The 26,706-nt window shown below is 40.2% G+C and overlaps 2 protein-coding genes and 1 long non-coding RNA gene across 8 annotated transcripts in view; 2 read left to right on the top strand and 1 right to left on the bottom strand.

Annotated features, from left to right (window-relative positions):
• Window positions 1–26,706, bottom strand: part of CTPS2 (CTP synthase 2) — a 69,058-nt gene that overhangs the window by 8,080 nt on the left and 34,272 nt on the right. For all 6 annotated transcript variants that reach the window (XM_079972718.1, XM_079972717.1, XM_079972722.1 and 3 more), the window contains 3 exons: window positions 6,755–6,851; window positions 2,899–2,954; window positions 860–956 (listed from right to left, as the gene is read on the bottom strand). In XM_079972718.1, the coding sequence (XP_079828844.1) occupies window positions 860–956; window positions 2,899–2,954; window positions 6,755–6,851 (250 nt within the window). The remainder of the gene's footprint in view (window positions 1–859; window positions 957–2,898; window positions 2,955–6,754; window positions 6,852–26,706) is intronic.
• On the top strand, window positions 8,712–12,967 carry S100G (S100 calcium binding protein G). The gene is made up of 3 exons (XM_079973197.1): window positions 8,712–8,967; window positions 11,378–11,521; window positions 12,447–12,967. Exons 2-3 carry the CDS (start codon window positions 11,390–11,392, stop codon window positions 12,546–12,548), a joined length of 234 nt encoding a protein of 77 aa, XP_079829323.1. The 5' UTR covers window positions 8,712–8,967; window positions 11,378–11,389; the 3' UTR covers window positions 12,549–12,967.
• LOC307214321 lies at window positions 21,402–26,026 on the top strand. The gene is made up of 3 exons (XR_013837909.1): window positions 21,402–21,544; window positions 21,934–22,081; window positions 25,712–26,026. It is a non-coding gene; the product is annotated as an uncharacterized lncRNA (long non-coding RNA).

Here is a 26,706-nt window from a genome sequence, read left to right as displayed (position 1 = left end):
TTAATATCAGTATCATACATTTGTGACAAAGGATATGTATATTCCTAAATGTGAAGTATTGACAAATGTCAGTGCCTGGAATTCAAGACTTTTACACTGTCTGCTGTAAAGCAGAGATTTCAAACTTTGTGGTTAGCAGTAGATAAAAATATGTTGTAAACATACCTTATTGGGCAGCAACACCTTTAAAGTATAAATAGCCATGACTAAATGGCTGTAAGTCAATCTATATGCATACTGGTGATTAGTCACTTTGGAGTTTGGTTTGAAAAAACGAATATATAGACATTTCAAATAAATAAGCAGGACATTTTGTGAGTGGTCTATCCTTAAGAACATTTTCCTTAAGAACAATTTAGACTTGTAACATCTGCAGGAACATTTAAAGCTGAGTACTTGCTAAAACAATGATTGTGTCTCCACAAAATGTGCCATAAGAAAGCAATCAGCCATTTTTTTGGGTGTCTGCTGATGTGTCTGGGCTATATAAAACCCAAGGCATCTTCTGTACCTCTTTCCAGCCCATTTTCCCTTAGAGCAAAACAGACTGTGGCACATATCCTCCGAAATTAGGCTGCCTGGCTGTTTTTTGTTGTTGTTGTTTTTAACTAAGAAGCATACTTTCTTTCTACAGGTTCATGTATCCTACCATTTGACCAACTGCTACTTGAAAATAGAGTAGTTATAGCCCAAAACAGTGTAATTCCCTCTTCACAAATGTGGCTTCCTGGAATAACTGAAATCTGCTTTCCTTCTTTTTAACAGAAGACCGAATGAGAACTGTGGATAAAAGTCCTCTCCAGTGAACCCTCCATTTCCTATATATGAGAATGCTGCAGCTAAAAACCAAAGCCCTTACCATTCAGCTCAATGACCTCCATCCTTTTCCCTTCAGTATCATGGCCAACAAATCTCAAACCTTTATCTTCAAAGAAGTGAGTCAACTCAGGGTTCACCTTTGAAAGAGCAAAGCAAAAGAGAGAAGATAAACATACTTTTAAGATGAAAACTGCAATACTGGTGAAGATGTGCGTCCACATATGAATCAGTATTGGCAATGCATATAGATGGTTATTGTGCTACAATAATCTCTCTCTTGCTGAAACATATCTTTTTAGATGGTTCTAATGAAAGAAAGCTTTCAGGACTAATAATAACATGATAAGACTGTTTCAGACATAATGTTCAAACCACCGTTTGGTATTTGTGAGTGCCACACACACTTGCACTCCCCCTTCTTCCCCTTGTGTATAGATACCCCTTTGCTCAAACATGGTTTGGCCTGACTTCCACATCAGGAAAGCTATGGCCGAAAGCTGTCTCCAAACCACCATTTGAAACCAGGTTTGAAATGGTGAAACTTCATATAGGGTTTCCTGAATAGCATTTGCTCAATTTGGATATCCAGCTGAACAGGAATGGAAGGAATCCTGAAAGGCACTAATGATTACCAAATCCTGGTTCAATCACAGCACCTTGACCTGAGACAATGGATTTCATAACAGCAATCAGCATATGTTGCAATTTGCAGGCATTACAAAATATGGGAATCAGTTTTAAAGGAAATACTCATTTATCCTTTCTGGAAGAGAGAAAAAACACTCAATGTCAAGAAGTACAACGGATAGAAAGAAAGAAAGCTGTCTTTGCCTGTATACTATTGTGTAGCCTAGTAACAAAACAAACAGAATCAGAAAAAACTGTATTTAAGTCCTTTGTTGCCAGAGAGCGGTATTCTGCTATTGTTCTATGCGTCCTCTCAGAAGCAGCTTGACTCAAAGGCTTACTTTTGTCTGCAAACGTTAGCTAGTCTGGAAAAGATCTAGCAAGCTGAGTCAAAGTACACTTGAAAATTTCCCATCTAACCCTATTAAAAGAGACAAGGCAGTGTCCACCCCCTCTGCCATCCTTCTCCAAACTCCAGTTCTTTTGGACTACAACTTCCATCAGATTCAGACAGCATGGCTAACGGTCTGGAATGATGGTGGTTACAGTTCAATACCTCTGGTGGGCACCAGATCAGTGGCAGCTACTCTCCATATAATAGCATGGGACTTCCTGAAACCGTGTTGCTTAATCTTCCTCAGTTCCTCATCTATTCGAAGCAATGCTGTTGATTGGTTATGGAGAGTCCTGAGTTTTCATGTGTCCTTTTGAAGAGGCACTTTATAAAATGTATCTCTGAACTGAGTGTCCGGAATCTCCTGATTCCCACCTGAGTCTCCCCTCCGTCCTCCATGATTCCCTTTCTCCGAGTTTCCTTTGTGCATTATCATTAGTTTTGCTGGTAGACATTCTGCTTAAGTTTTTTAGAGTGCCTATCTGGGTGCCTCTTCTCAAACCTTCAAACCCCTAATTTCAGGTGGCTCTGAGTATCAATACTGATGTGATAAACTCAGGGCCTGAATGACCCTGGACTCTTTTCTGCAACTCTGTTTCCAGTGGACTCTGCTTCATAAAGCCTCACTGTGGCTGACAAGTGTTTCTTTAGCTTCTTTTGGGATTGTACCCCTATGTGAAGGATTTTATCCCCTCCTCCATATTTAAGGAACAGCACATAGAAGGAAACACCACCTTGCACTGAGTTTATCTGCAGTAAGGTTTGGGACTTTCCTTGTTGAATGGGTATGTGGTGCCTCACCTCAAGCAGTAGTCCATAAGACTTTATTGTTTAGACTTATTATGCAGATTCTATGAAGACTTTCCATTCCAGAGAAGAGAAATGCTGATAAAATACACTTCCACCACACCCCTTTAAAGCCGACATTTGTCTGTATTATACAGGCTTAGGTAATAGTTCTCATGGCCTTACTATGAAAACCTGATGGAATGAACATTGCCTTGACTCCAAATTCAGCATGGCTGATAGACAGCAAAATTACATTAGCAGTTACTTACCTCATAGCGATGCCTGTGCCGTTCTTCCACAAAAACTTCGTCACCATAAAGTTTCCCTACAAATACATTTAAAGGGTTACTTCTGCTTTACTGTTACAAGTAAAAATAACATTTTTGTGTATAATCTAATATTTTTTCAATCAATTACGTATAAAAGAACACAGATATTCAAATAGATGCAGTCTAGCCATGTAATGTGGCAGGACAATGTTGAACATATCTAAAAGATAAGCAAGGAAGATCATTAGAATTTTAAAAGAAACTTTAGGGCTCCCTATCTCCCCGGACTACATGCGGACCTTGCCAGAGGCAACTAGACACTTCCTGCATCTTATAACATACACAACAAACAAGGACAAAAAGCAGATTGGGGTTATATGTAGAGTTTAAGAAATTTGGGAAGGAGGACTGGAATAAAAGAGAAATACTTCAAAAATACATCTTTTTGAAGATGGTGAAGCATGTATCTAAAAGACATGTCAGACGGGGATTAGAAGTGCAGCTTCAAGAGACCTCATGTCAAATTCTATGTCATGTCCCTTGTTCTGCAGCTCATATTATTTTCTGTACTTCCTTTTTTGTGGCAAAGCCTAAACTGGAATATAGTTTCTTTGCAGCTATCTTGGATGCTTGTGAAATTCAGCAGAAAGAATGGCCAGGAATATAGGAAGTTGCCTTATACAGAGTCAGACCATTGGTCCATCTAGCTCAGCGCCATCATCAGTGACTAGCAGTGGCTTCCCAGAACCTGGGACCTTCAGCGAATAAGGCAGATGTTCTGATACTAAGCTTGCCCATCCATCTTAAAGTATTACCCACTACAACGACTACTATTTTAAAAAGTGAAATGGCATGAGAGTTCAGGGGTCAACCTCACTTTCCAGAAGTTCACAGATCCAGGGTCCCTGGGACAGAGGGATAGGATGACATGAGGGGCCACGAGAAAGGAAAGTCATAAGGAAGTCACAAACCCTCCCATGGAGATGGCCAGCCAGTCTCAGAGAAAGTGAATGAGGCACTCGTACTGCACTGATCCAAAACTCTTCCTTTGCCTTGAAGCAAAGCTTCCTTACAATAATAAGATCATGAATAAAGGAGCTAGAAAACTGATATATCTAAAACAAGCATATGCCCCAGGTCAACAAAAGCAGGAGGGTATTTCACTGACTCCACAACCACCAATCTGTTAGTAAACAAATGATCACACAGTCATGCAATTTCTGTCTTTTTTTCCAAGTTAGTCCCGTCTCCCCCCCCCCCAATCCAGTTATTTACAAACAGGAAAGGAATCTGAAGCTTCCATCTCTCACAGAAACTATAAGTGCCTCTTCCAGGAGGGCTGAGAGATTACACTCCTCATGTTATGAGTTAAATGCCTCCTTAACAATGTCTTCCTAATTAATACCAGTGTTTTAATTATAAATTCAAAGTATTATGATTATGCTTATAGAACTACTTGTCAAAAACAATACTGCCTAAAGGCGAAATTATACAGCTTACATGAAAATGAATAGCTTAATAGGTTTGTTATTTGACAAGATCTTATCTTCAGTGGCATGTGTGTTACAGTGTGTTATTTTAGCAGGCAAGACTTAATTTTTGCTAATTTCTTCAATGAGGGGTCCTAAAATATGTTTTTGGGTATGAGAAATTCAAATCTGCTATTAATTTTGTGATTGGATAACGTTTAGCTTGGTAATCTATGGCTGATGAAGGAGCACATGAACTGCTTCCATAAAAGCAAAGAATTTTAATTTTACCACCTGAAAGTGTCAGGTAATGCATCATAATAATAATAATAATAATAATAATAATAATAATACAACTTCAAGTGCTTGGCAATCATTTTAAATTATTTGTATGCATTTTTACACACATTAAACTTACCTAACTATATAAATGTAACCAAAATACTCTCTGAATGCCTAAGTCATGTTACAACTTTTTAGCACCCCTCATTTTTTGGAATTTGAATGTTGAAAAATGCAACACAGCCTATGTTTGATATTTATTCAACCACAATTCTGATGGATTTTTTTTAAAGCCAGTTTTCATGTGAATGTACTCTTTTTCAACCTGGGGTGGAAAAGTCAGAACAAATATGCAACAATAATAAAGGATAGATTGTAGGCAGGCTGTGCTTGGCTAGTGCACAACTTAGAATGTGAAGTACAGGTTTCCAGCCATGCCCACAATTCAATAGCAGTTGTTCTCCATAGCCCTTCCAGGGGCTTCAAAGAATTTCAGGCAGTGGAAAAGGAGGCCATGAGGCATAAATCCTCCTGGTGTTTTCCAGTGGGGTCTGGGAAGTCCACTGCATCCCAGTGTTGTGCAATCCCGTGTCTGCCAACTTGGAAGGCAGAACAGGAGCGATCTGGGAGTGTGCCCCCATCGTGGACTAGCCTCTGTTACTTTGCGGAAGGTTTCTCCTTAATCTGGATAATTGGTTTTAATCAAGAGGCACTCCCGAAGCTTCATATGCAAATAGGCTGTAATCAATCAACAACCGAAAGAACCGGGACTGGTTTTCTGAAGGTATTTGAATTGTTTTCTGAAATTTGAGGATCCTTACTACAGCCGTAGTATTATGGTGCTGGAATCATAGAATAGAATCATAGAGTTGGAAGAGACCACAAGGGCCATCGAGTCCAACCCCCTGCCAAGCAGGAAACACCATCAGAGCACTCCTGACATATGGTTGTCAAGCCTCTGCTTAAAGACCTCCAAAGAAGGAGACTCCACCACACTCCTTGGCAGCAAATTCCACTGTCGAACAGCTCTTACTGTCAGGAAGTTCTTCCTAATGTTTAGGTGGAATCTTCTTTCTTGTAGTTTGGAACCATTGCTCCGTGTCCGCTTCTCTGGAGCAGCAGAAAACAACCTTTCTCCCTCCTCTATGTGACATCCTTTTATATATTTGAACATGGCTATCATATCACCCCTTAACCTCCTCTTCTCCAGGCTAAACATGCCCAGCTCCCTTAGCCGTTCCTCATAAGGAGGAGACTCTTGAGAGTCCCATGGACTGCAAGAAGATCAAATCTATCCATACTTAAGGAAATCAGCCCTGAGTGCTCACTGGAAGGACAGATCCTGAAGCTGAGGCTCCAATACTTTGGTTACCTCATGAGAAGAGAAGACTCCCTGGAAAAGACCCTGATGTTGGGAAAGATTGAGGGCACAAGGAGAAGGGAACGACAGAGGACGAGATGGTTGGACAGTGTTCTCGAAGCTACCAGCATGAGTTTGACCAAATTGTGGGAGGCAGTGGAAGACAGGAGTGCCTGGCATGCTCTGGTCCATGGGGTCACGAAGAGTCGGACACGACTAAACAACAACAACAACTACTACAGCCGTGAAAGGAAAGGGGGGGAAACGAGGTGCTTTGTGCTTTCTTATGGTTTTCTAATGGTCTTTTTTCGCCTGTCCTCCTCTACATAATGAAGAGACATGTGTAGCTGCTACTCAGCTTGATACTTCGAAAAAGAAGGGGGCGTTTGATTTATGCTTTACAAGGGAAGCACACTTTTCGGAAATCTGAACAGGTCAACAAATTTTAGTTGGTCTTATTAAACCATAAAGACTGTGCCGTATGTTAAAAAGCAGGACTTCTGAAGAAAAGGGAATATGGCTACTTGCTACTTTTTTGGATGATACACATTAGGTCCCTTATTTTTCCATGATCATAACTAAATATTAAGAAAATGTACTGAATCAAACCATTATTACACTTAAGGCCCGCAAACATTATATGAATATGTATTATTTTTACATACAGATATGGGTTTTTTAATATATATATATATATATATATATCACAGAAGCAAATACATCTGCCAAAGAACTTAAGACTTACTTAAGATAGAGTCCTTTGTATTAAAGATAGTTTTCCTTTCCCCTAGTCTCATTGTTCCTCCCATGTCTCCAGGATTGTGTTCAGGCATGTCAATGACCTTAACGAAGAAAAATATTTACTTTGGTTTACATTATTTCTATGCTATACAAAGCACTTGGGTCACCACCTTGCATGCCCATAAATCTTCCCATGTTTCTAGTACAGCAACATTGTATACAATAAAAATAGGTTCAACCCACAGATGATACTACCACTGAAACTGAGATGTTGAGGGTCAGGGAAGAGTTTCAACATTAGCTCTTATCTTTATGTTACAGCTACTGACAGTATAATGGGTGTGCTTTGCTCTAATGAAGGTGTAGCGCCCAGTGTATTTACTATGTGGATCTTTTGCATTTTAGAAATCCTTTCCCAGAAAAAAGTGGGCTTGACCCAGTTAAACTTAAGCAGAAAGGGAGAATCAAACTTTTAAAAAAAACCCAAAGACCACAACACTGTGTTAGGTGAGTTGACCAAGTGATTTCAAATAATATTTACATTGATTTAAATTTAAATTAACATATTTAAGTATTTTGCTAAGACTGAAACTTAGAATAAAAGAGACTAAAAGATTTTTGCCCAATCGAGATTTTAGTTTATCATCATATGGTGATTTTACTCTTCCACTTCCCATGTACACACAAAGGGTATATAAGAACTAATGAAATTTCTGTCAAATATGGTTGAGGATCAATTCAACACAAAGAAAACACCATTCACTCTTATGAAAACAGTATTAGATGTTTCATAACAGCAAGCAGCTGATACAACACTAAAGACATAATCTGATAAGAATAATGCTGAAAAGAAGAAAAATCTACTTTTGTTTCTTAGCTTGGAAGCTCAAAGCATCTGTAGCCAATATCCTTCCTGCCCCCTGAAATGTATTCCTGTCCTTCAGTGGCCTATCAGCATGACAAAGGTAAAAGGTAAAGGTACCCCTGCCCGTACGGGCCAGTCTTGACAGACTCTGGGGTTGTGCGCCAATCTCACTCAAGAGGCCAGGGGCCAGCGCTGTCCGGAGACACTTCCGGGTCACGTGGCCAGCGTGACATCGCTGCTCTGGCAAGCCAGAGCCGCACACGGAAACGCCGTTTACCTTCCCGCTGGTAAGCGGTCCCTATTTATCTACTTGCACCCGGAGGTGCTTTCGAACTGCTAGGTTGGCAGGCGCTGGGACCGAGCAGCGGGAGTGCACCCCGCCGCAGGGATTCGAACCGCCGACCTTTCGATCGGCAAGCCCTAGGCGCTGAGGCTTTAACCCACAGCGCCACCTGCGATCAGCATGACAAGGATAGCTTAAAAACTGTAAAAATATAGACAACTCTAAAATAATGGTAGATAAAACTCACATGAATAAAAACTTAAAAGCTTAAAAGAGTGAAAAGTTAGTGAAAAGTTAGTCTAGTGGAAAAGTTAGCCTAGTGGAAAAAACCTGCTTAGCACCAAAATGATAACAAACCCTTCACTAATGCTAACTTATACACAGAAATGATTTGACCACAATATTCTACATGGGGCTGCCCTGGAAGACAACCCAGAAATTTCAATTTGCCAGATTACTTGCTGAGATTCCATATAGAACTCTTATCACCTTTTTAAAGAGTTGCACTGGATCCCAGTTTGTTTCCAGGCCCAATTCACTGTGCTCACACTAAAGCCCTAAACAACTCGGGTCACAAATATCTGAAATATCTACAGGTGTACAGAGGGACTCTCTTGCTAGGTCCACTGTCCTCAGAGGTTTGGGAGGTGGCTGTGTGGGAAAGGGCATTTTCTGTGTCAAATTCCAGGGGCCATCCTGTTAGGCTGCAGTACATTGCAAGATTGCTCTGAAGTCACATCAGCACTAGATGGGGGGCGGGGGGCGGGAATCAGCCCCAACTGCCCCTCCCCTCCCCGTCCTGTATTTTGCCAGAACAAAGGTGGCAACCCTAGTCAAAGGGAGTTCTTTCTTGCAGAAATATAATTAGGAATTTTGAAACAAAGACATGGGAAAGAAGTACAAACAAACTTAAACTATTAATTATTATTGTTAATAGCAACAAACAACACAAACATTTCACAATCAGGTTGACACTCCTGCCTCAGATGACTATAAGAATGCCAGTCTCAAACTGCGTCTTTTAAAGCTGCCTTGACAATTTCAGGGGGTTTTCGGTTTGCAGAGCAAGGTAAGTAAGATCTGAATTTCATGTGATAATCTATGCTTGTTTTAAATAATTGCCCTGGAAGCTGTAGTTTACTCAGACTTGGGCTACTACCCTGCATGACACCGAGTTGTAACTTCTTATCCATTTTAAAACTCATCTGGTCAGTCTGAAAAGCAAGCCCCATTTTCAGCCTGCAGCACAATTTAGAACTGGCACTTGCAACTAGTTCTGAAATCATTTGATATCCATATTTAAATTGCTTTACTATTGGCAGTATGGTATAACTTATTATTTAGAGATGCCATTGCTAACAAAACAGCAAGTATTGTCATGCAATTCTACTATATAGTATTGCATTGTGGGAATGCCATATGAAAAGCTGTGTAATTTTTTTCAACCTGTAGCAACCTCCCTATAAAGGGGGGGGGTGCGTGCGCAATATTCACCCCCCCCCAAAGGCCCCTTCTGAGGGGCATGAATTGAAAAACCACGAAGTATGCCCTAGCACTAATCCTCCACAGAGTTCAGTTGCTTAAATGCAATGGCTCAAATCCTATTATAATCATGCTACAAGAATGTTATTGTTAGAATTAACAATGTGAGACAGTGGCTATGGAAGCACCTTTCTTAAACCGTTCAATAGAATTAGGATTGCACATCCCCACCAACAAGGAATAGCCCATTCCCTTGCTGGATCAGGGAACTGAACTTTGCAAAAGATGAAGTTCCAAGTTAGTATTCCTAAAACACACTTAATTGGAAGTAATTTGAAATGGGCAGGGTGTGCTTCCAAGGAAATGAACCTAGAAATTGTAGAGTGAGTGGGTATCACCAGGTGGGGTTTTTTTGCCTCCACAAAGTGGCAGGCACAAAGCCGGGATATCAGGAAATTCAGTTTTTCTAACTTTTATTTCTTCATGCCATATATCATGCCATATTTTATCTGCTGCTTGCCTGTTTTCTGTGTTGATCACTTGCTTCCCAATCTTTCTAATACAGTGGTGCCTCGCAAGATGAAATTAATCCGTTCCGCGAGTCTCTTCGTCTTGCGGTTTTTTCGTCTTGCGAAGCACGGCTATTAGCGGCTTAGCGGCTTTAAGAAAAAGGAAACAAACTCGCAAGAACTCGCAAGACGTTTTGTCTTGCGAAGCAAGCCCATAGGGAATTTCGTCTTGCAGAACAACTCAAAAACGGAAAACTCTTTCGTCTAGTGAGTTTTTCGTCTTGCGAGGCATTCGTCTTGCGGGGCACCACTGTACTGTTCTAGATAAAAACTATGTTCAAAATGTTGCTTCTCCTTGCATTCATCCTGAGTATGTAACATGTAAATTCAAATACATTACTCTATTGCTTTTGCTTCATACTGGTGCAGCTGTAGGTAGTCTTCATCATAAAACACTGAAGAATTGGGTATTTTAATGCCAACAGCATTGCAGACGTGTCTGTGGACGGGATATATTGATTGAAAATGTCTAATAAACCAGATTGGTACAGTGGTGCCTCCACTGTACCATTCCGCGATTCTCTTCGTCTAGCGGTTTTTTCGTCTTGCGAAGCAAGCCCACTGACAGCTTAGCGGATTAGCGCTATTAGCGGTTTAGCGATCAGCTGTTAAGCGGCTTATCAGTGGATCAGCTGATAAGCGGCTTAGCGGCTTAGGAAAAGGGCGAAAAAAGCGGGGGGAAACCCGCGGGAACTCGCAAGACATTTTCGTCTTGCGAAGCAAGCCCGTAGGGAAATTGGTTTTGCGAAGCGCCTCCAAAACGGAAAACCCTTTCGTCTAGCGGGTTTTCCGTCTTGCGAGGCATTCGTCTTGCGGGGCACCACTGTATTTGGGTTCCTACTGAGGGTATTTAGTGAGCCAACATGACAGAGATGTGGGACTGAAGAATGAAGTGATCATTCTGTGATATTATGACAGTGGACAAAGCTGTATTGTAACTTTTGAATAAATGTGGGGGGGAAACCCATATATTTTCTGCTGCAATAAATCTGTTCAGGTAGTCAGTAGGCTGCATACAAATTGCAAACAGAAATGTGTGGGGCCATCAATGGACATGCAATTTGATCAGGATAAGGTAATGGGTTTAAATATATGAATTTGCCCTGTAGCTGCAATTGTGGAAGACTGAAAAACAGAAGCTGCAACGTGTACAGAAAACTGTTGCAGATAACAGTTTTAAACAAAGTTATTTGCACTGTTTTTTAAATAATCCTGATTGACTGTTATGACTGCTTTTGTTACCTTTTGGTTTTGTTTTTATTTGTAAGTCACTTTGTTTAGTTTTTCATAGAAGAGTGAAATATAAATAATAATCAAGTGATTTGCATATTTCTATCCTCTTTTGTGGTGATTTTTTGTTAGCTTATTCTACTTGTGTGTTCTTTTCTTTATTTCTAATTTGAGCACATTGGAACATTACCTTTTCAGGAGTTCTATAAAATGGCCAAGACATCTACTGAAGAACTGAGAAAGGTTTTTGCCAAGTATGCTTCAAAAGGGGGTGATCCTAATCAACTCTCCCAATGTGAACTGAAAGAATTAATTGAGAAGGAATTTCCAAATGTACCAAAGGCAAGTCCATAATTGTTTCATTGAGGCAGCATATGAAAGTGTGTGGAAATGTCCAAAAGCAATTACAGAAGTAATATTTGCCAAATATTTAACTGGGGGTGAAGAGAGCAAGACTGCAGAAGCGCAGAATTTAAAAGAATGAAGCCCTTTTTCCTAATGAGGCATGCGCTCATAGTCCCATAATGTACTGTACATTGTTTTATTTAATGTATATATATTTACTCCACAATGCCTGAGATAGCTTGCTGGAGGTTCATTGGCACATAAGTTAGACTAGACCCACTGAAATTAATGATATTAGGCATGCTCATTGCTATCAATGGGTCTACTCTGAGCAGGACTAACAATGTAAGCAACCCATCACAGAAACAGAGAGACAATAAATGCTGGGATGAAGTTTAGATGAGCAGCATGTCAGTAGGTGTCCTCCACGGCAGGAGGAAAACTGACCATTACATTTAAGAAATTTGCTTGTAATTGTAGCACCAGTGCTTTAATTTTCAGTTTTAGTATCTTATTTATAGTAAAATATTTAACGACTGGCATTCCAGTCCTTAAAGCACTTAGTTCTTACATTGGAAATTATGGGCTGTATCTTAAAAGTTATATTCAGAACAGAGCCACTAGGTTGCTAACTTACGTCCATCGATTTTAGCAGCTCTACTCTGAGTATGACTTAGTCTAAGTGAGTGTGTGTAGGATTACAATCTATATAGAGCCTCATTGTTAAACAACTGGGAAAGCCAAATATCACATGGTAAGCTAAGAAACTTTAAAAATGAACCACACAGTGACTTGAGTAAGTATAAGCCAGGGACTGCTTCACAGAGACAGCAAATCTCAAAGTAGAGAGAAAATAGCAAAATTATTGTCACTAAGGTGACATCCATTGATTTGACCTTCTTGTTTTGTATTAAAATCACAGGCTTCTACTACTGATGCCATATTCAAAGAGATGGACAAAAATAATGATGGAGAAGTCAGTTTTGAAGAATTTGAGGCTGTGATGGCCAAACTAATGGGGTGAAGCCAATAGTACGCCCTACAAGAATATGAAAGAGCACTGCAATTTCTAGAAAGAAAGCAAAACAAAATTATAAAGGACGAAACCCTAAAGTAACAGACTGGTTTCTTTCTGAGGCATGAGAACAAAATTATGACAATAAAAACATGTCAATAAATGTGAACTGCTTTATTCTCTAAGCTATCATTACATTATGGGTACAGTCGTAACAGGATATTTCTTTCAGTAAGGCTGTTGAACTGAATGGTAGCTGTGCAAGAGCAGAACAACTTGAGCTAAAAAGAACAATTTGCTCCACAGGGTGTGGTTGGGGTGATGACAGGAGGAGAAGTGATACAAAAGCCGACACCTCACACATCTCACTTGGGTTGATTACAATCACTTCCTCTACTGTAGTATAGTGTAATGTGAGAGTAAGCAATACATAAGTTGAGTTAAAAAGAAGGATTGTGAAAAGTGGATTCCATTATCAAAGGAAAAGGAAAAGAATTGAAAGATGAGTTTTTGAAGTTTCTGAAACCTGACACATTCCATCCATATTTAATACATGCCCATACATTTATTGGAATCAATGAAATATTTGGTTCATTGGATAAGGACGACATTGGTTCACTTGAATTCTATCTCATGCTGCTTTATAACATGCCACTTATATCTACAGTGGTACCTCGGGTTACATATGCTTCAGGTTACATACGCTTCAGGTTACAGACTCCGCTTACCCAGAAATAGTACCTCGGGTTAAGAACTTTGCTTCAGGATGAGAACAGAAATTGTGCTCCGGTGGCGCAGCCGCAGCAGGAGGCCCCATTAGCTAAAGTGGTGCTTCAGGTTAAGAACAGTTTCAGGTTAAGAACGGACCTCCGGAACGAATTAAGTACGTAACCAGAGGTACCACTGTATTTGTCCTGGCGAATGAAAAATTCCCTATCAATATATTCTCCAGCAAATTTAACTCATATCCGTTTTCCCCAATAATTTCCCAGTTAACCATCTGTATACCAATCTAGAAACCTTACTAGGTGCACCCATTGCCTACTCTCACATTCCTGCTCATTTCTTACAATCCTCTTGTGCAACACCAGCCCCTCCAACGTGCCACTTCTTCCTTTGTGTTCCTGTGCTCATCTTCTTTCTGTACGAATATATCTCCAGCCAGAGGTAACTGGGCCTGGAGGAACTCCAACTCACTTTTCTGTTTCAACAATCCCAATTAGGATGTGAGCCGTACTTTGTGATACCCTAAATCTTGGCTCTTTCCAGGCTTACTACGAACAATGCACACACACACACACAATCTGATGTTTTCCACTTCAACACACTCTGATGACCTACATTTGCTGTTTATGAAACACTAGTTACACGTAACAACTAGTTAATTAATCGAAAGATGCAGCCAGCCACTTCAAGAGGACTTGAATGAGCATCCTTATGCACTTCCTCACCAGGAGTATTTTTAATCTGCTCTTTAGCCAAAAAGACTATGAGAACAGCTTATATAAGATCAATAAACACAGGTACTCTCTTCCCCTAATCTTATATTCTAAAAGGCACAACTCAAAACGAAAAAGGCATGAAGAGGAAGCAAATTTCTGATATCTCCCTCTGCTGGAGCCTGACAGAAAATTTGCTTTTACAAATGGATCCGAATTAAAGTGACTGCCATTATTGTTATATACTATCACAAGGTTATCTTCAGGGGAGATAACTTTCTACAAGCATTATATTCAAAACTGTTTATACATTTTCCTATTATTTCTGATGTGTTTATGTGTTTATGCATCATTACCCCAGGGTTTATATAATGCACTTTACCTCAGAGCAATATCTATAGGATCTCACATTACGCTTTAGATACGATCAACTGGGTATTTGCATATCTGTAACTGAATTATTTTAATGATTGTGTAGATGCAGCAGCAAAACCTCTTAGCATAGCAAAATGATAAAATGTCGTACATGTGCCAGCCCAAAGATTCATACTGAACTCAAAACGATATACACTATTTTAATTATATATCTTCTTAGAGTTATCTGCAGCACACACCCTTTTTGCCCCTAAGGGTTATTTGGACCTTTTCCATTCTTGGCAGTTAAAGGATGGCAACTTTATCCATAGGGACGCAGGTGGCGCAGGGACGCAGGTGGCGCTGTGGGTTAAAGCTTCAGCGCCTAGGACTTGCCGATCGAAAGGTCGGCGGTTCGAATCCCTGCGGCGGGGTGCGCTCCCGCTGCTCGGTCCCAGTGCCTGCCAACCTAGCAGTTCGAAAGCACCTCCGGGTGCAAGTAGATAAATAGGGACCGCTTACCAGCGGGAAGGTAAACGGCGTTTCCGTGTGTGACTCTGGCTCGCCAGAGCAGCGATGTCACGCTGGCCACGTGACCCGGAAGTGTCTCTGGACAGCGCTGGCCCCTGGCCTCTTAAGTGAGATGGGCGCACAACCCCAGAGTCTGGCAAGACTGGCCCGTACGGGCAGGGGTACCTTTACTTTACCTTAACTTTATCCATCCTTATCAGACTTCAGAGAGCAAGCTTTTGGAAACCACACCCTAAGATGTATTTAATTTTAGGCTGTATTCAACTGACTTATTTCTTGCCACAAAAACATTTTGTAAACTTTCCTTCCAGTTGCATGTGGATATGACACATGAACGGTGTAAAGAAATCCCCCCCCCCTTTCTAGCCCATTTGAAAGTGGCTTTTATTCAGACTTTACTGGATACAGTTTTCAGTGAGGAAAAAATTCAATTAAACGGTGCTTCATGCCGTCTGTGAGCGTCTGACACAAGATGGTGTGAATGTCACCATGACTGTGGAGAAATCAGCTGAGTGGCTGTGTGGCGAACAAGCACATGCACCTTCTTGTACTGGAAATATGCCTCAAGGCCCGATTGGCCAAGTAAAATCTACCCTTCTGTATCTAGGTACTTTAGTATAAAAATGGTCTCTGACTTTGGTCTGATGGCCCCCAAGCAGACTTTGGTCTGATGGATGAGAATCGTTGATTCGGCACCTATGTGTGTCTGGATGCAGCTTGCTGGTTCAGTGGCAGTGACTCTAATGGCTGGCATTAAGGTGAGGCAAGTTATTCTGTACAGTACTTGTTAATGTTAATTACCAATTGTTAGCCTTTTCCTTAATTGTCTTTTTACTGATAATGCGGCAGTTCATTCACTTTCAGCTTTGTATTCTTGTTATAAAAAAGCGCACCTACACATTCTGTTGTTGCGCCCATAACCTAAGATTAAGGTTCCACTTAGCTCCTAGCTTTCATATCTCAGTTTCTAACATTGGCTATCCCAGTCCACAAACGACAAGCCAGCCTAAGATGGACATAAGCACTTAAAGTCACAGAAGCCTCTTAGGACTCCAGTGACAAGCTGGAATCCAGGAGTACTCCCAAAATATGCCCAGGCACAGTATCGTCATCATATCAAGATTCAGCTTCAACTGATTATCCCTCTTCCAGCCCATCATGGTTTCCAGATGCTGGTCCAACACCTTCACAGCTTCTCCTAATTCAGATGGAATGAAGAGATAAGAGCTGTGCACTGTGCTCCAAATTCTCAGATGGTAACTCACAGTGATTTTGTATAGATGTTGAGCAGCATAGAAGACTGAATGGAACCTTACAGTACCCTTACAGCTCAAAAGCCACGGAGCTGAGCAACAGTCTCTTAGTACAAATAGCACTGCAGGTAGGAGCAGAACCGCCACAGTACAGTGCCTCCGAGTACCATCTTCCAGAGTAATTCCAGAAGGACTTCATGGTCAACCGTGTCAAAAACCACTGAGAGGTCAAGGAAAAGCTACACGGAACCAACTCCCACTCCATTTGTCTTCCAATAAAGGCCATCAACCAGGGGGACCAAGGCTGCTTTAGTGCTAAATCTGTACTTGAAACCATATTGAGCCAGGTCTAGATAAACTGCTTCCTCAAGGCATACCTGTATCACTAGGGTATCTTGCCCAAGAAGAAAATATCAGAGACTAGGTGGTAGTTTTCTTAGACCTCTGGATCCTGGGAGGACTTTTTCAAGCAGGGCTGCACCACTGCCTCTTTCAATGACTCCCTTTCGCAATGAGACATTAACCATTCCCTGCACCCATCGAGTCAGTCACTTACTTCTAGACTTTATAAGCCGTGATGAGCAGAGATTGAGAGGGCATGTAGTCCACATCTTCCGTCTGCAACAACTGATGTTGAAACCACAAGCTGCAACTTAACAAATTTATCTTCAAAGCACTTTGTAAATCTCCTGCAGCAGGCTATTGAGTGGTTTTTTATTAATGATACAGCACTGGTCTGGACCTGCCAGTTTACCACTCACTCTGCAAGGCATAGAGCACACATTGGTTCTGGCAGCGACTGCTCCATCACACAACAATGAAGAAAATAAAAAAGAAAGCAGACCTTTTTTAAAAAAAAAAAAAAGCCTGTCATACACAGATCCTTTTTTAGAAGCTGAAGAGAACAGGATGGGGCAGACTTTCCAAAAAGTTCCCACCCCATAAGCTAACATCACCAGTAATGTCACCTGTTGTTCAGTGGGGCATGATTTGAGGGAGATGGCCTTGTGGGCCAAACTGGACCTTCTTGTGGGCCCAGATTAGGACCTTCTTGTGAGCCCACAGGCCGGAAGTTTCCCATCCCATGTTGTATAAAGAATGGATGTGGAACCCCCTACCCCAGATTTCCCTCACTGGGATATTTGTTTAAAGATTCCCTCACTCCTAGCAAAGGGTCCCACAACCCACTAGAACCCTCCCTACGGTCCTTGTCACCCTGACTTGGCCAGCCCATTACATTCTTGTCCTTTGACCTGCTAGAAGTTTATACAATTACATATTCCAAGGGATATATGAATTACCCTATGTTTAAAATAAATTGCTACAGACCACAAATTAAGTGTGGACATTCCAGCCAACAGATAATTAGTTGATTAACCACAAACAATTAAGGAAGGGATAGGTGGTTTCATTCTAAGATCCAAGCATCTGCTGACTCACAGGACACATGGGACAATTACAACACAATCCCAACTATGTCTAGTCAAAAGCACACCCCAGTAAGTTCCCTGGGGCTTACTCCAGTTTAGGACTGCCGCCATAGATTAATTGTTCCAGGCTTAAAAGAGCACCAATAGAAGCTGCAGTATGATGTTAGTCACTGGTGTCTGGAGCCTTTGTTGAATGCAAGGATGCTGTGCACCTCAAAATTTGAACTTTGCTGATTCTTTCCTAATAGGCCATCTGAATCTAGAGATGCAGGCACACCTTCATTGTACATCATGACACATACATGGAATGGAAAGAGTTGGGAGTGGTGCTTAAGAACAGAAATACATGGGCAGGACATGAAGTTATGTTCTACTATATCTGCCAGTGCTCTGGATATCTAAACTAGGTATCTCTTATCATGAGTACAAATCTGATTGTCTTAAACTGTTTACTATGGGTGATATCCAGCATGAGTTATATTCAGAATAAATGACTGAAATCAATAACCTAAGTACAGATTTCCAGGGGTCTACTCTTAGTGAGACTTAGTATTATACATCTACTATTACTGTGTGCCATATTTAATCTTAAATATTATGTTCATTCCAGAAATCATGGTGTCATGGTAACCAACTACAGAACTGCAATCATTACAAGATATGGTGCCAATCACATCCACCATTTTCATGCTCATTTATAGAATTCCTATAAGAAATGTTCACTGAAGGCACAGAACTGGAGGGCTCTGAGGTCAGATATTTCATGAAAAGTAGGTGAAAGCTTCTGTGCTATATTCTGGCACTGGCCCAATTAAACTCTGTCCTATGGAATAAACCAGTAAATTTTATTCTTTTTTAAAAAAAAAGAAAGAAAAAAACTAGAACCAAATGCCACATTTATTCACTGCCATTCCCAATTACCTGAACAAAACAAAACCAGATTTTACAAGGCGAAATACCACAACACACTCAGATATGTTGTCTAAGAATGGTGTATTGGAGACTGATTGTTAATTTTAAAAATCTGTTCCTTTTTCTAATGGGATACTTACTAAATGGGATATTTATCACCAAGCAATTCAGTCCTAAAGTGCTGTTGTAAGCCAGGATAGGCAAGAATGTAGTTGACCACACTTTTCCAAGAATTATGTCAACATCCTCAACTTGCACGAACCAAAAGGTATCCACCAAATTTGGAGAAGAAAGAGCTGTAGCTACATCTGAGACAGGATCTCCAACCTGGATCCCTAAAACAATCCACAGCATCCCTTCCATACATTATTGAATCACCTTTACGATTAGGAAACGGACACCATTACGGATCATGTACATGTGATTTCATCCCCACCCCCCACCAATACATAAACTGCCAAAATTGCAAAATAAATTTCTGTTTTTCCCAGTTTAATGTATACTGTAGGTAGATTTTATAGTTGATAACAGGAAGAAATGACATTTTGTAGTGAAACAGTATGAATGTTGGACCCGTCTGAGTTTGGCAGAGCAGGATGGAACTTAGGAACTAGCTTTTATATAGTGATTACTTCTCTTGGCATGCCTTCATCCAAACATGCAATACTTCTGCCTGTTTGCATTAGAAGCCCCACTTCCTGAGTCTCCTGCAGCTGTTGCCTTTCCTTTAACCCTGTCAAACAACATCATGTCTCTCAGCATCATACTACCTTTGGAGCAGGCTTTGAGAATAAGCAAATAAATTCGTTAGCAAAGATTTGTTCTGTTGTAAATACATTTATCAATACCACAGATGGGGGTACAGAAATGCACAAGATGAATAACAGTTTATAACTGAAGATTAATAAGTTTTCTTAGATCTTATTATCAGGAGATATCAGAAATGGAATGATGGAAAGGACCATATTCCTTCTAGGCCAGCAATAACTTCAGAATGAAATATCCTAGGGCCCTAGGCCAATCATTAAGCTGCCTAGATTCAATGTACACACCCAGTTTATATAGCATACACCCTATGAGAAATGTGGGGGTGTTTAGATGTAGAGGAGATAAACAGGGAGTAAATGGCAGCAGGCATCATCATGGTAACAAATCAGTGCTATGCAGCCAACAATACAACAGTAGCAGTGTTCTTCATTGTCACAACAAACAGGTGTGTCGTTCTGAAGATTTAAAACATCATCACTAATAAGGTGCAGTTAATGCAGTAACCTAAAGCAGACCAGCAGTGGCACCCACCCCACTCCCTCACAAATACTTACTTGACTCTCTTAACAGATCTCTGTGACCGTTCCTTCCCTCATCCCCATGCCTGATCTTCCTTTTCAGACATCATGATGTATCGGAATGTTGTGATGTTTAGCTGCTGATATATCACAATGTTGAAAACCAGGTATCGCTCAGCCCTAGTCTGTTTTTTAATATACCTAAAATCCTTTGCTTATTAGGGGCTACCCCATATTTTGTTCAAAAAATTGCTCTGCAGAGGTAACTACCATGGAGCTATAAAATTTTTCAAAAGTAGGGGGTCTGTGGCTTGGCCTTTGAAATATAGGGGGTCCTCAGTAAATAGCTAATTGGGAACCAGTGATATAGAGAATTCATTAAAAGTATCAGCTTAGTTTGCCCTGAATTCAGATTTGAAATTTGATATACTACTACCGGCCAATGAAGTCAGTATACTTTGCTTAAAATATTATTTTACAAACTACAGGTAGCTGCCACCTACCTGTATTACCTACCTCTTCTGAAAACCATTTGTCTAAATATCTTATTAGTTTCTAACATCCTGCTAAAATGCCAAAACTACATGGAATTGTGGTAAAATCAGGATGACTTAATAGTCATTTTATAACTCGTTCTCTTTTTCTTTCTTTCTCTCTCTCTCTCTCTGCTTGAAACTCTTGTTCCCTCAGTAAATCTGTTTGAAAACTAAATATAGGCAGAGCAGCGGAAGAAAAAAACCCTTCTTCTACGTTACTTAATTCCTTTGAAAGGATAGATGTTTTCAAGGGCTACAGGTGTGCTATCTGGTATGAAGCTATGCTAAGTGCATTGCTATGTCAGGGACTGGCAGGGCTCTGAAGCGTGTGTGGCGGAGGCAGGGGACCGAGGGAGTGACCCCGGAGAGGGGACCAGTGACATGGGGGTTGATGCCACCTGCAAGTAGGAGCCAGGGCATGGGGAGGAGGGAGAGTCGGAGGTGAAGGTGTGCAGGATGTGGCAGAAGAAGAGGCTGTTCAAGCGACAGATGGGTCGAGAGACTCCCCACCTTCCCCTGTCCCACTGTGTCTGAGAACCAGGAGGGGCTTGAAGGAAGAAGAGCAGCAACAAGTTCCATGCAGAAGTCGTCTCAGGTCGTTGGTGTGCAACCCACCAGGTGAGGGAATATAAGCAGAGGGGCGGGGTCTCACTGTTGCTGCAACTGCGCTGAAGGGAGCATATCTGTGAGGGGACAGTTGCTTGGTGGCTAGAGGCATGTTTGTGCATATGCGCTGTGTAAGTTGCTGTAAGTGCTTCTTTTATCGATATAAACTTAACTATCAGACATGGGCCTTCCAAAGCTGGCATGGGCCAGGGCATGCTGTGGCATTTCCTACTTACACCACAGATGTATTACAAGTATGAATGAGGGGAATCAGGAAAAACTTGTAATACTGCAATGTGCCTGGTTAAAAAGATTCTATATAGATCTGACAAAAGCGTGGGCTGCTGTTAAAAATATAACAAAGTTCTAGCAATATCCAGCTTATTCCTTATCCCAAAAACATCTCTGAAAAGGGGAAAAAACAAAGCTTCTACAATACACCGGCAGGGTGAATCCAATTACCATATTTTCTTCTTTAAAAAAATAAACTTGAATGTTAAAAGTATGTAACACATCCAACATCTGTCAGCAAAGACAAATTTCATAATCAGGGCGGAGTGAGAGGCATAACAGGGTGGAGCGGGAGAGACATAAAAGGATGCCTCAGCTCTGAGCTTCTCACATTGCATTTGCAGAGCCTCTGCTTTTGGAGTATTAGGTAAATATGATTTATTTATTCTATGTCTTTTTGGATGTCTTCTATGAATGTCCTCAATTCTACTACTTTCAGAATGCATTGCATCACAGTGTATAAAGAAAAATGTGTTTTTATCTTTCCAAGAAAAATATATTTCAGGAAAACATGATAAAGTTTTTCCACAGGAGAAAATACCGCAGCTTCTTACATGTCAGAAGTTTCACATATGATGTCAGTTAGCTTGCAATTAATGTTGTATGAGCAGAATTAGCAATTTAAGAGAAAATGGCTTCATTGTAATTGCTATATAAAACTACATTTTCCACATACCTATGTAGCTGTCGTATTAAATCAATGTATTTCCCCTCTACAAACTTCAAAATATGTTAACTTTGTTTGCTCTTTTACAGCTTTCGAATATACAAAAATATGGCAGAATTTAATAGCGACCAACTCTTAAGTCTCTTCACTCAGTATGCTATGAAAGAAGGTAGCAAGCATCTGCTTTCCATGGACGGACTTAAAAGTTTGATTCAGAGCCACTTCTCGAATGTTTTGGTAAGTCTTTCCAAATTGCACTGCCAATTAAACTAGATAACATTAATTTTTACCGAAGCCTGTATCTAATTTGTGGTATTTTCCAAACAAATCCAATTCACTAAAGGACAAACAAGGGACATAGTCCAACGAAGCTCTGAAGAGTTTAAAACATGACTGGACAGCAAGGGAGGGATGGGGAGGGACAGCAATGTGGGAATGATTCAGTAAGATAGAGAACAGCTTCCATTCACTGTAATAATTTGTGTAGCTTCCTATCCAATTCTGAATGAAATTAGTAGAGACTTTACTTTGGTGAACTGCTTCTATAATGATTATTTGTAGCTGTTAGGCAACCTGAGAAAAGTAGGATAATCTGATCCTAAGAAAAGCATGTTTTACAAAAGGTAACAAGGCAAAAAGAAATCTAGTACACTGATGCTTGAATGTTTGTCTTTACTTTACATGCTGAAAATATTGTTCAGAAAAACATTTGCCATATTTAGATTGTTTTTGTTGATCGCACTTGAAAAGTTTTAATTTAGATGAAATCATGTTTTCAAACATTGAAATCTCTCCATCAAAATGTTTTTCAAACATTTTAATTAACATTTTAAGGGTTTCTTCAGACAAATATATGGGTCTGATTATACAAAACACTGGGCAATCTATGAACGTGTTATGGTGAAATTTTAGTTACTGCTAGAACCTTAAGTAGCTAGATAAAAGGAAGTTGATTGTAATATCAAATTTTGAAAACAAAATTATTATTTTAGCTGAAGTTAGTTGTTGGTTTTTGAGGTGAGAGTCCTCTCTAAGTTACTTACATAAAGAGCGTCACTGGATTACAGAATAGGTGGCGAAATTATAAATTGAGAACCACAATGGAAAGATGTCAAAGTCAGGACTTAGAACAACAGAAGGGTGCTCTAAGAATTACCTAGTGAACTTACTGAACATGCCAACAATATAAAGCCCTCAAATTTTTCTTTCTCTTTTAATATGGTAGCATCCAGTTTTTAATATGGTAGCCTCCAGCAGGAATATTTTTTTTAAAAAAAACCAGATCCCCAAAGTGTTCAATGGATATAAACAAGACTCTGTCAGGACAGGCCCAAACAAGAATGGGTTAATACGTGTGTATAGAGTAAATGTTAGGAAATTTGCTTAAGTTCTGTTTAAGATCATAATAAGCATTCCAGTGCCCTCTGAAACAAAGAGTCTAGTCCAGGCTTCCTCAAGCTCGGCCCTCCAGATGTTTCTGGCCTACAAGTCCCATGATCCCTAGCTAGCAGGACCAGTGGTCAGGGATGATGGGAATTGTAGTCTCAAAAACATCTGGAGGGCGAGTTTGAGGAAGCCTGGTCTAGTCTATCCATTTCTGTGCAAAATGAAATCTAGAGAAAACTATGCACAATTAATAGGTACTTAAAAAAATATATGCTCCTTGCTAAAATGTAAGTGTTTCATTTAGGTATTTAGTGAAAGCTAATATTTGGGATAAATTGTACATAAAAGTAATTTTTATAATAGTTTTGGAACAAAAGATGAGTTCAGCAAGGACAGTGGGAATATACATTAAGGGAAAATCGCAGCTAAAAAATGTAACTCACCAGAGCTGTTAGGATCAGTACAATCTAGTGGCTAGAATGCTTGTTTTGTACAATGAAGAAATACATGTTCAGATACCCACTTAGGTGGGAAATCACTGTCTTTCAGCTTAATGTGAGTGATAGAAATATTAAAAGAAATAATAATACCCAGTAGATAAGAATGCCACAAAAAGAATGTGCACCACAGGTCACATTCACAAACAGCATTTGCTAGCACAAAAGCTAAAATACTAAGAGATAAATGCGCTCTCTCAAACAACCACATAGCGTGCTAATAAAACAAAGTATGAGAAAAAGGGTGCAGCTGCACTTTTTAAAAAGCAGTGCAAAAGTAAATGCTTAAAATGCTAATATGCTCTGCAAAAGTAGACTGAGCTATCTGCAAATGTATCTTATTTTTGTTAGCGTGCCTGGTACAGCTACTGAGAGTAGTGCAATCTTTGTGCCCCATGTGAGCAGAAGTCCCAACCCTCTCTCACAAGGCGCACAGCAGCATGGTCATGCCATTCACTTGAATGCAAAGTTCCTTCACACCTCCCAGCAACAGCCAAGAGATTGTTCTTTGTCCACAGATCTACTCTTGCTTTTCCCACTAGCAGCCTACGTGGCAGGAGCCTGGGATTAAAAATAGTTGCTGAATGTTCTTGGGAAGCACTTGTTCAGTGAATGGCAGTGCTGTGATCCTGGTTGTGGCCTGGAACAAAAGCGGCTGGGCACAGAGACGCCATGTCTGGTTTCTATAACAATAACAAAATCCCATCCACAGGCTAATGGAGGCCTACTAATATGGGTCTCATGTCAATCTTATGTCATCAGATTTGCCTTGCCGTTTCCCTAAATTAAAGGCAGGTTTGGGCAGGACCAAAGCATACTTTGGCTGTGATGTTAAAGGCACAGCAAGTTAGGTTTGCCTTCCTGGCCTATTATACCTTTCTGTAGACTGTTCAGTACAAGAGGACTGCTAGAGGGAGAGTATGCAATGACCACAGAGGCTGAGCCACTAAGTGTCAAGAGCAGAGCAGATTTTGCACCGTAACAAAAGTTCAGTGGTTTAGCTTTCTAGCTTAACTGCTCCAAGTACAGTGCTTTGTCTTTTTTCCACAGATGTGAATGGTACTCAGTTAATTCACTGAGAGCCCTTGTGAACTAAGCCAGATCCTATCTGCCCCACTTCTTAACGTCCCTTTACTCAAGCTACATATCTTGGTGTGATGCTAGAGTCAATTATTATTGTTTTCGTTGGTATTTTAAGTTGTTACCCACCCTTCAACGCTAAGGTCATGGGGCGAGTCACAACTATTTGAGAAACAACTTTGAAAACAGTTAAAAAACTTACAATTATAATTAATGGCTTTTGCATATATTGGTTAGCGGAGTATTTCAATGTTTGTTTTATAAACTTCTGTTTCAGTATTTAAATTATGATTTAGGTATCTGTTTTGATATATTTTCATTTTATATTTCTATTATGCTTTGGGAAAATATTTATAAATATAAAAAATTGTATTTATATATTTTTATTTTGAAAGGCAGTGTTTGAAACCAATAAAAGCCTGTTACGTTGGATGTGAAGGGGAATTACGGTTCTTTTCTAACCCCACTCTCCCAGTTCTCCATCACCCATCAATGAGACCATTCACTCAGGCCAAGTAAGGGACAGGGCAGATCTACTTTTTTACACCTGGTCCCACATCCTGTTTTCCCAAACCAAATGTAGCCTCTAACTCCTGAGAGAATGGCAAGGAATATTGTATCCGTTTCTAACTTGGAAGAGGAACACAGAACAGGGCTGATGGGGGGAAAAACAGTGTTCCAGAATTGTTCATAGGTGTACCCAACATATACCCTGATAAAATTGTACACCACCTATAAGGAAATTAAAAGGCTTGCTCAAAATTATTGTGTATAGATAACCATGTTTCAAGGAAAGAATTCAGCTTAAATATGTTCTGTAACTCACTATTCTGAAAGTTATTGTATATAAAACTATTTTGCTTTCTTTTCCACTCCCTTACCACCACCCAAATAAAACTTACAGGGTTCAATGTCTCTCAACGATATATCCAAATACGCGGACTTGGATAAAGATGGAAAAATCAACTTTAATGACTTCAAGGCATTGATGAGCAAGTTAGGCAGTTTGGCAGGATTGTCTAATTTGGCTGGAATAACCGGTTTGCTCTCCTAAGGCATCCAATGAAGAGACGACAGACAGAAAGTACTTCCAAGATCCCCAAACCAACCTATTATGGACATTTACAATTATATTTGTACAAAGAATCTCTCTAAAATTAAATCTAATCATTGTGGAACGATGGATGTCATTGAATAAAAATCTACTTTATTTACTTTATTTGCTTTCAAACCATGCATGTATGATGACTGGTAAAACCATGCACAATCTTGACCAGTAGATTTAAAGGGTTTACACAAAGCATATGCAACTGGACGAAGTCTAATGTTAATACTTCTTTTTACATATATCTAGTCCCTTTCCTAAAAACTTTGCCCTTTTCATTGTTGCATTACACTGAGCTGACATTTTATATGAGCTTTCTCTGCTATGGCTCTAAGGAGCACTGCCCCACCAGCTCAGTCTGCCCTCAGCCACCCATCTGTCATTTTGCTTACAACCAGTCTAGGACTGGGTCTGTCGGTCGCTGGTTCTGGCTCCACCAGCTGTTGGTCCCTCTGCCTTCCATCCTATGGAATGCACCAATGGGCACCAACCACCACCAAATAATCCTGATTTTACTAGCCGGCTGTTTACAACTCTCCACTGTAAAATTCTCTGTTATTCATAACTTCTGGTTCTTGTTTTTTAGCTGGCTTTTGAACCCTAAAAATAGGAGTACATCTCCTAATGCAAAGGCTTTTTAGAGTCTGGGAGCTTGGCAAAAGCTATCTAAAAAGTCCAACCAGAGACATATTCTTTAATATGGGCTCTATTATCCTATACAGAACACTAGTCAACTCTTGATCAATGCATGATAATGGTTAGGGTGTTTTTGACATTAAAGTAATTCCGTAATT

The sequence above is a fragment of the Podarcis cretensis genome, assembly GCF_951804945.1.
Source record: "Podarcis cretensis genome assembly, chromosome: 4".
Lineage (NCBI taxonomy): Eukaryota > Metazoa > Chordata > Lepidosauria > Squamata > Lacertidae > Podarcis > Podarcis cretensis.
The sequence above is the reverse complement of the archived record's forward strand: the minus strand, read 5'-3'. Positions and strand labels throughout refer to the sequence as shown.

What these genes read in the sequence shown, in the direction of transcription:
- S100G (XM_079973197.1), top strand. Translation starts at nt 11,390, where the DNA reads ATGGCCAAGACATCTACTGAAGAACTGAGAAAGGTTTTTGCCAAGTAT. An exon ending in AATTTCCAAATGTACCAAAG is followed by an intron (nt 11,522 to 12,446) that starts GCAAGTCCATAA and finishes TTAAAATCACAG; the next exon opens with GCTTCTACTACTGATGCCAT.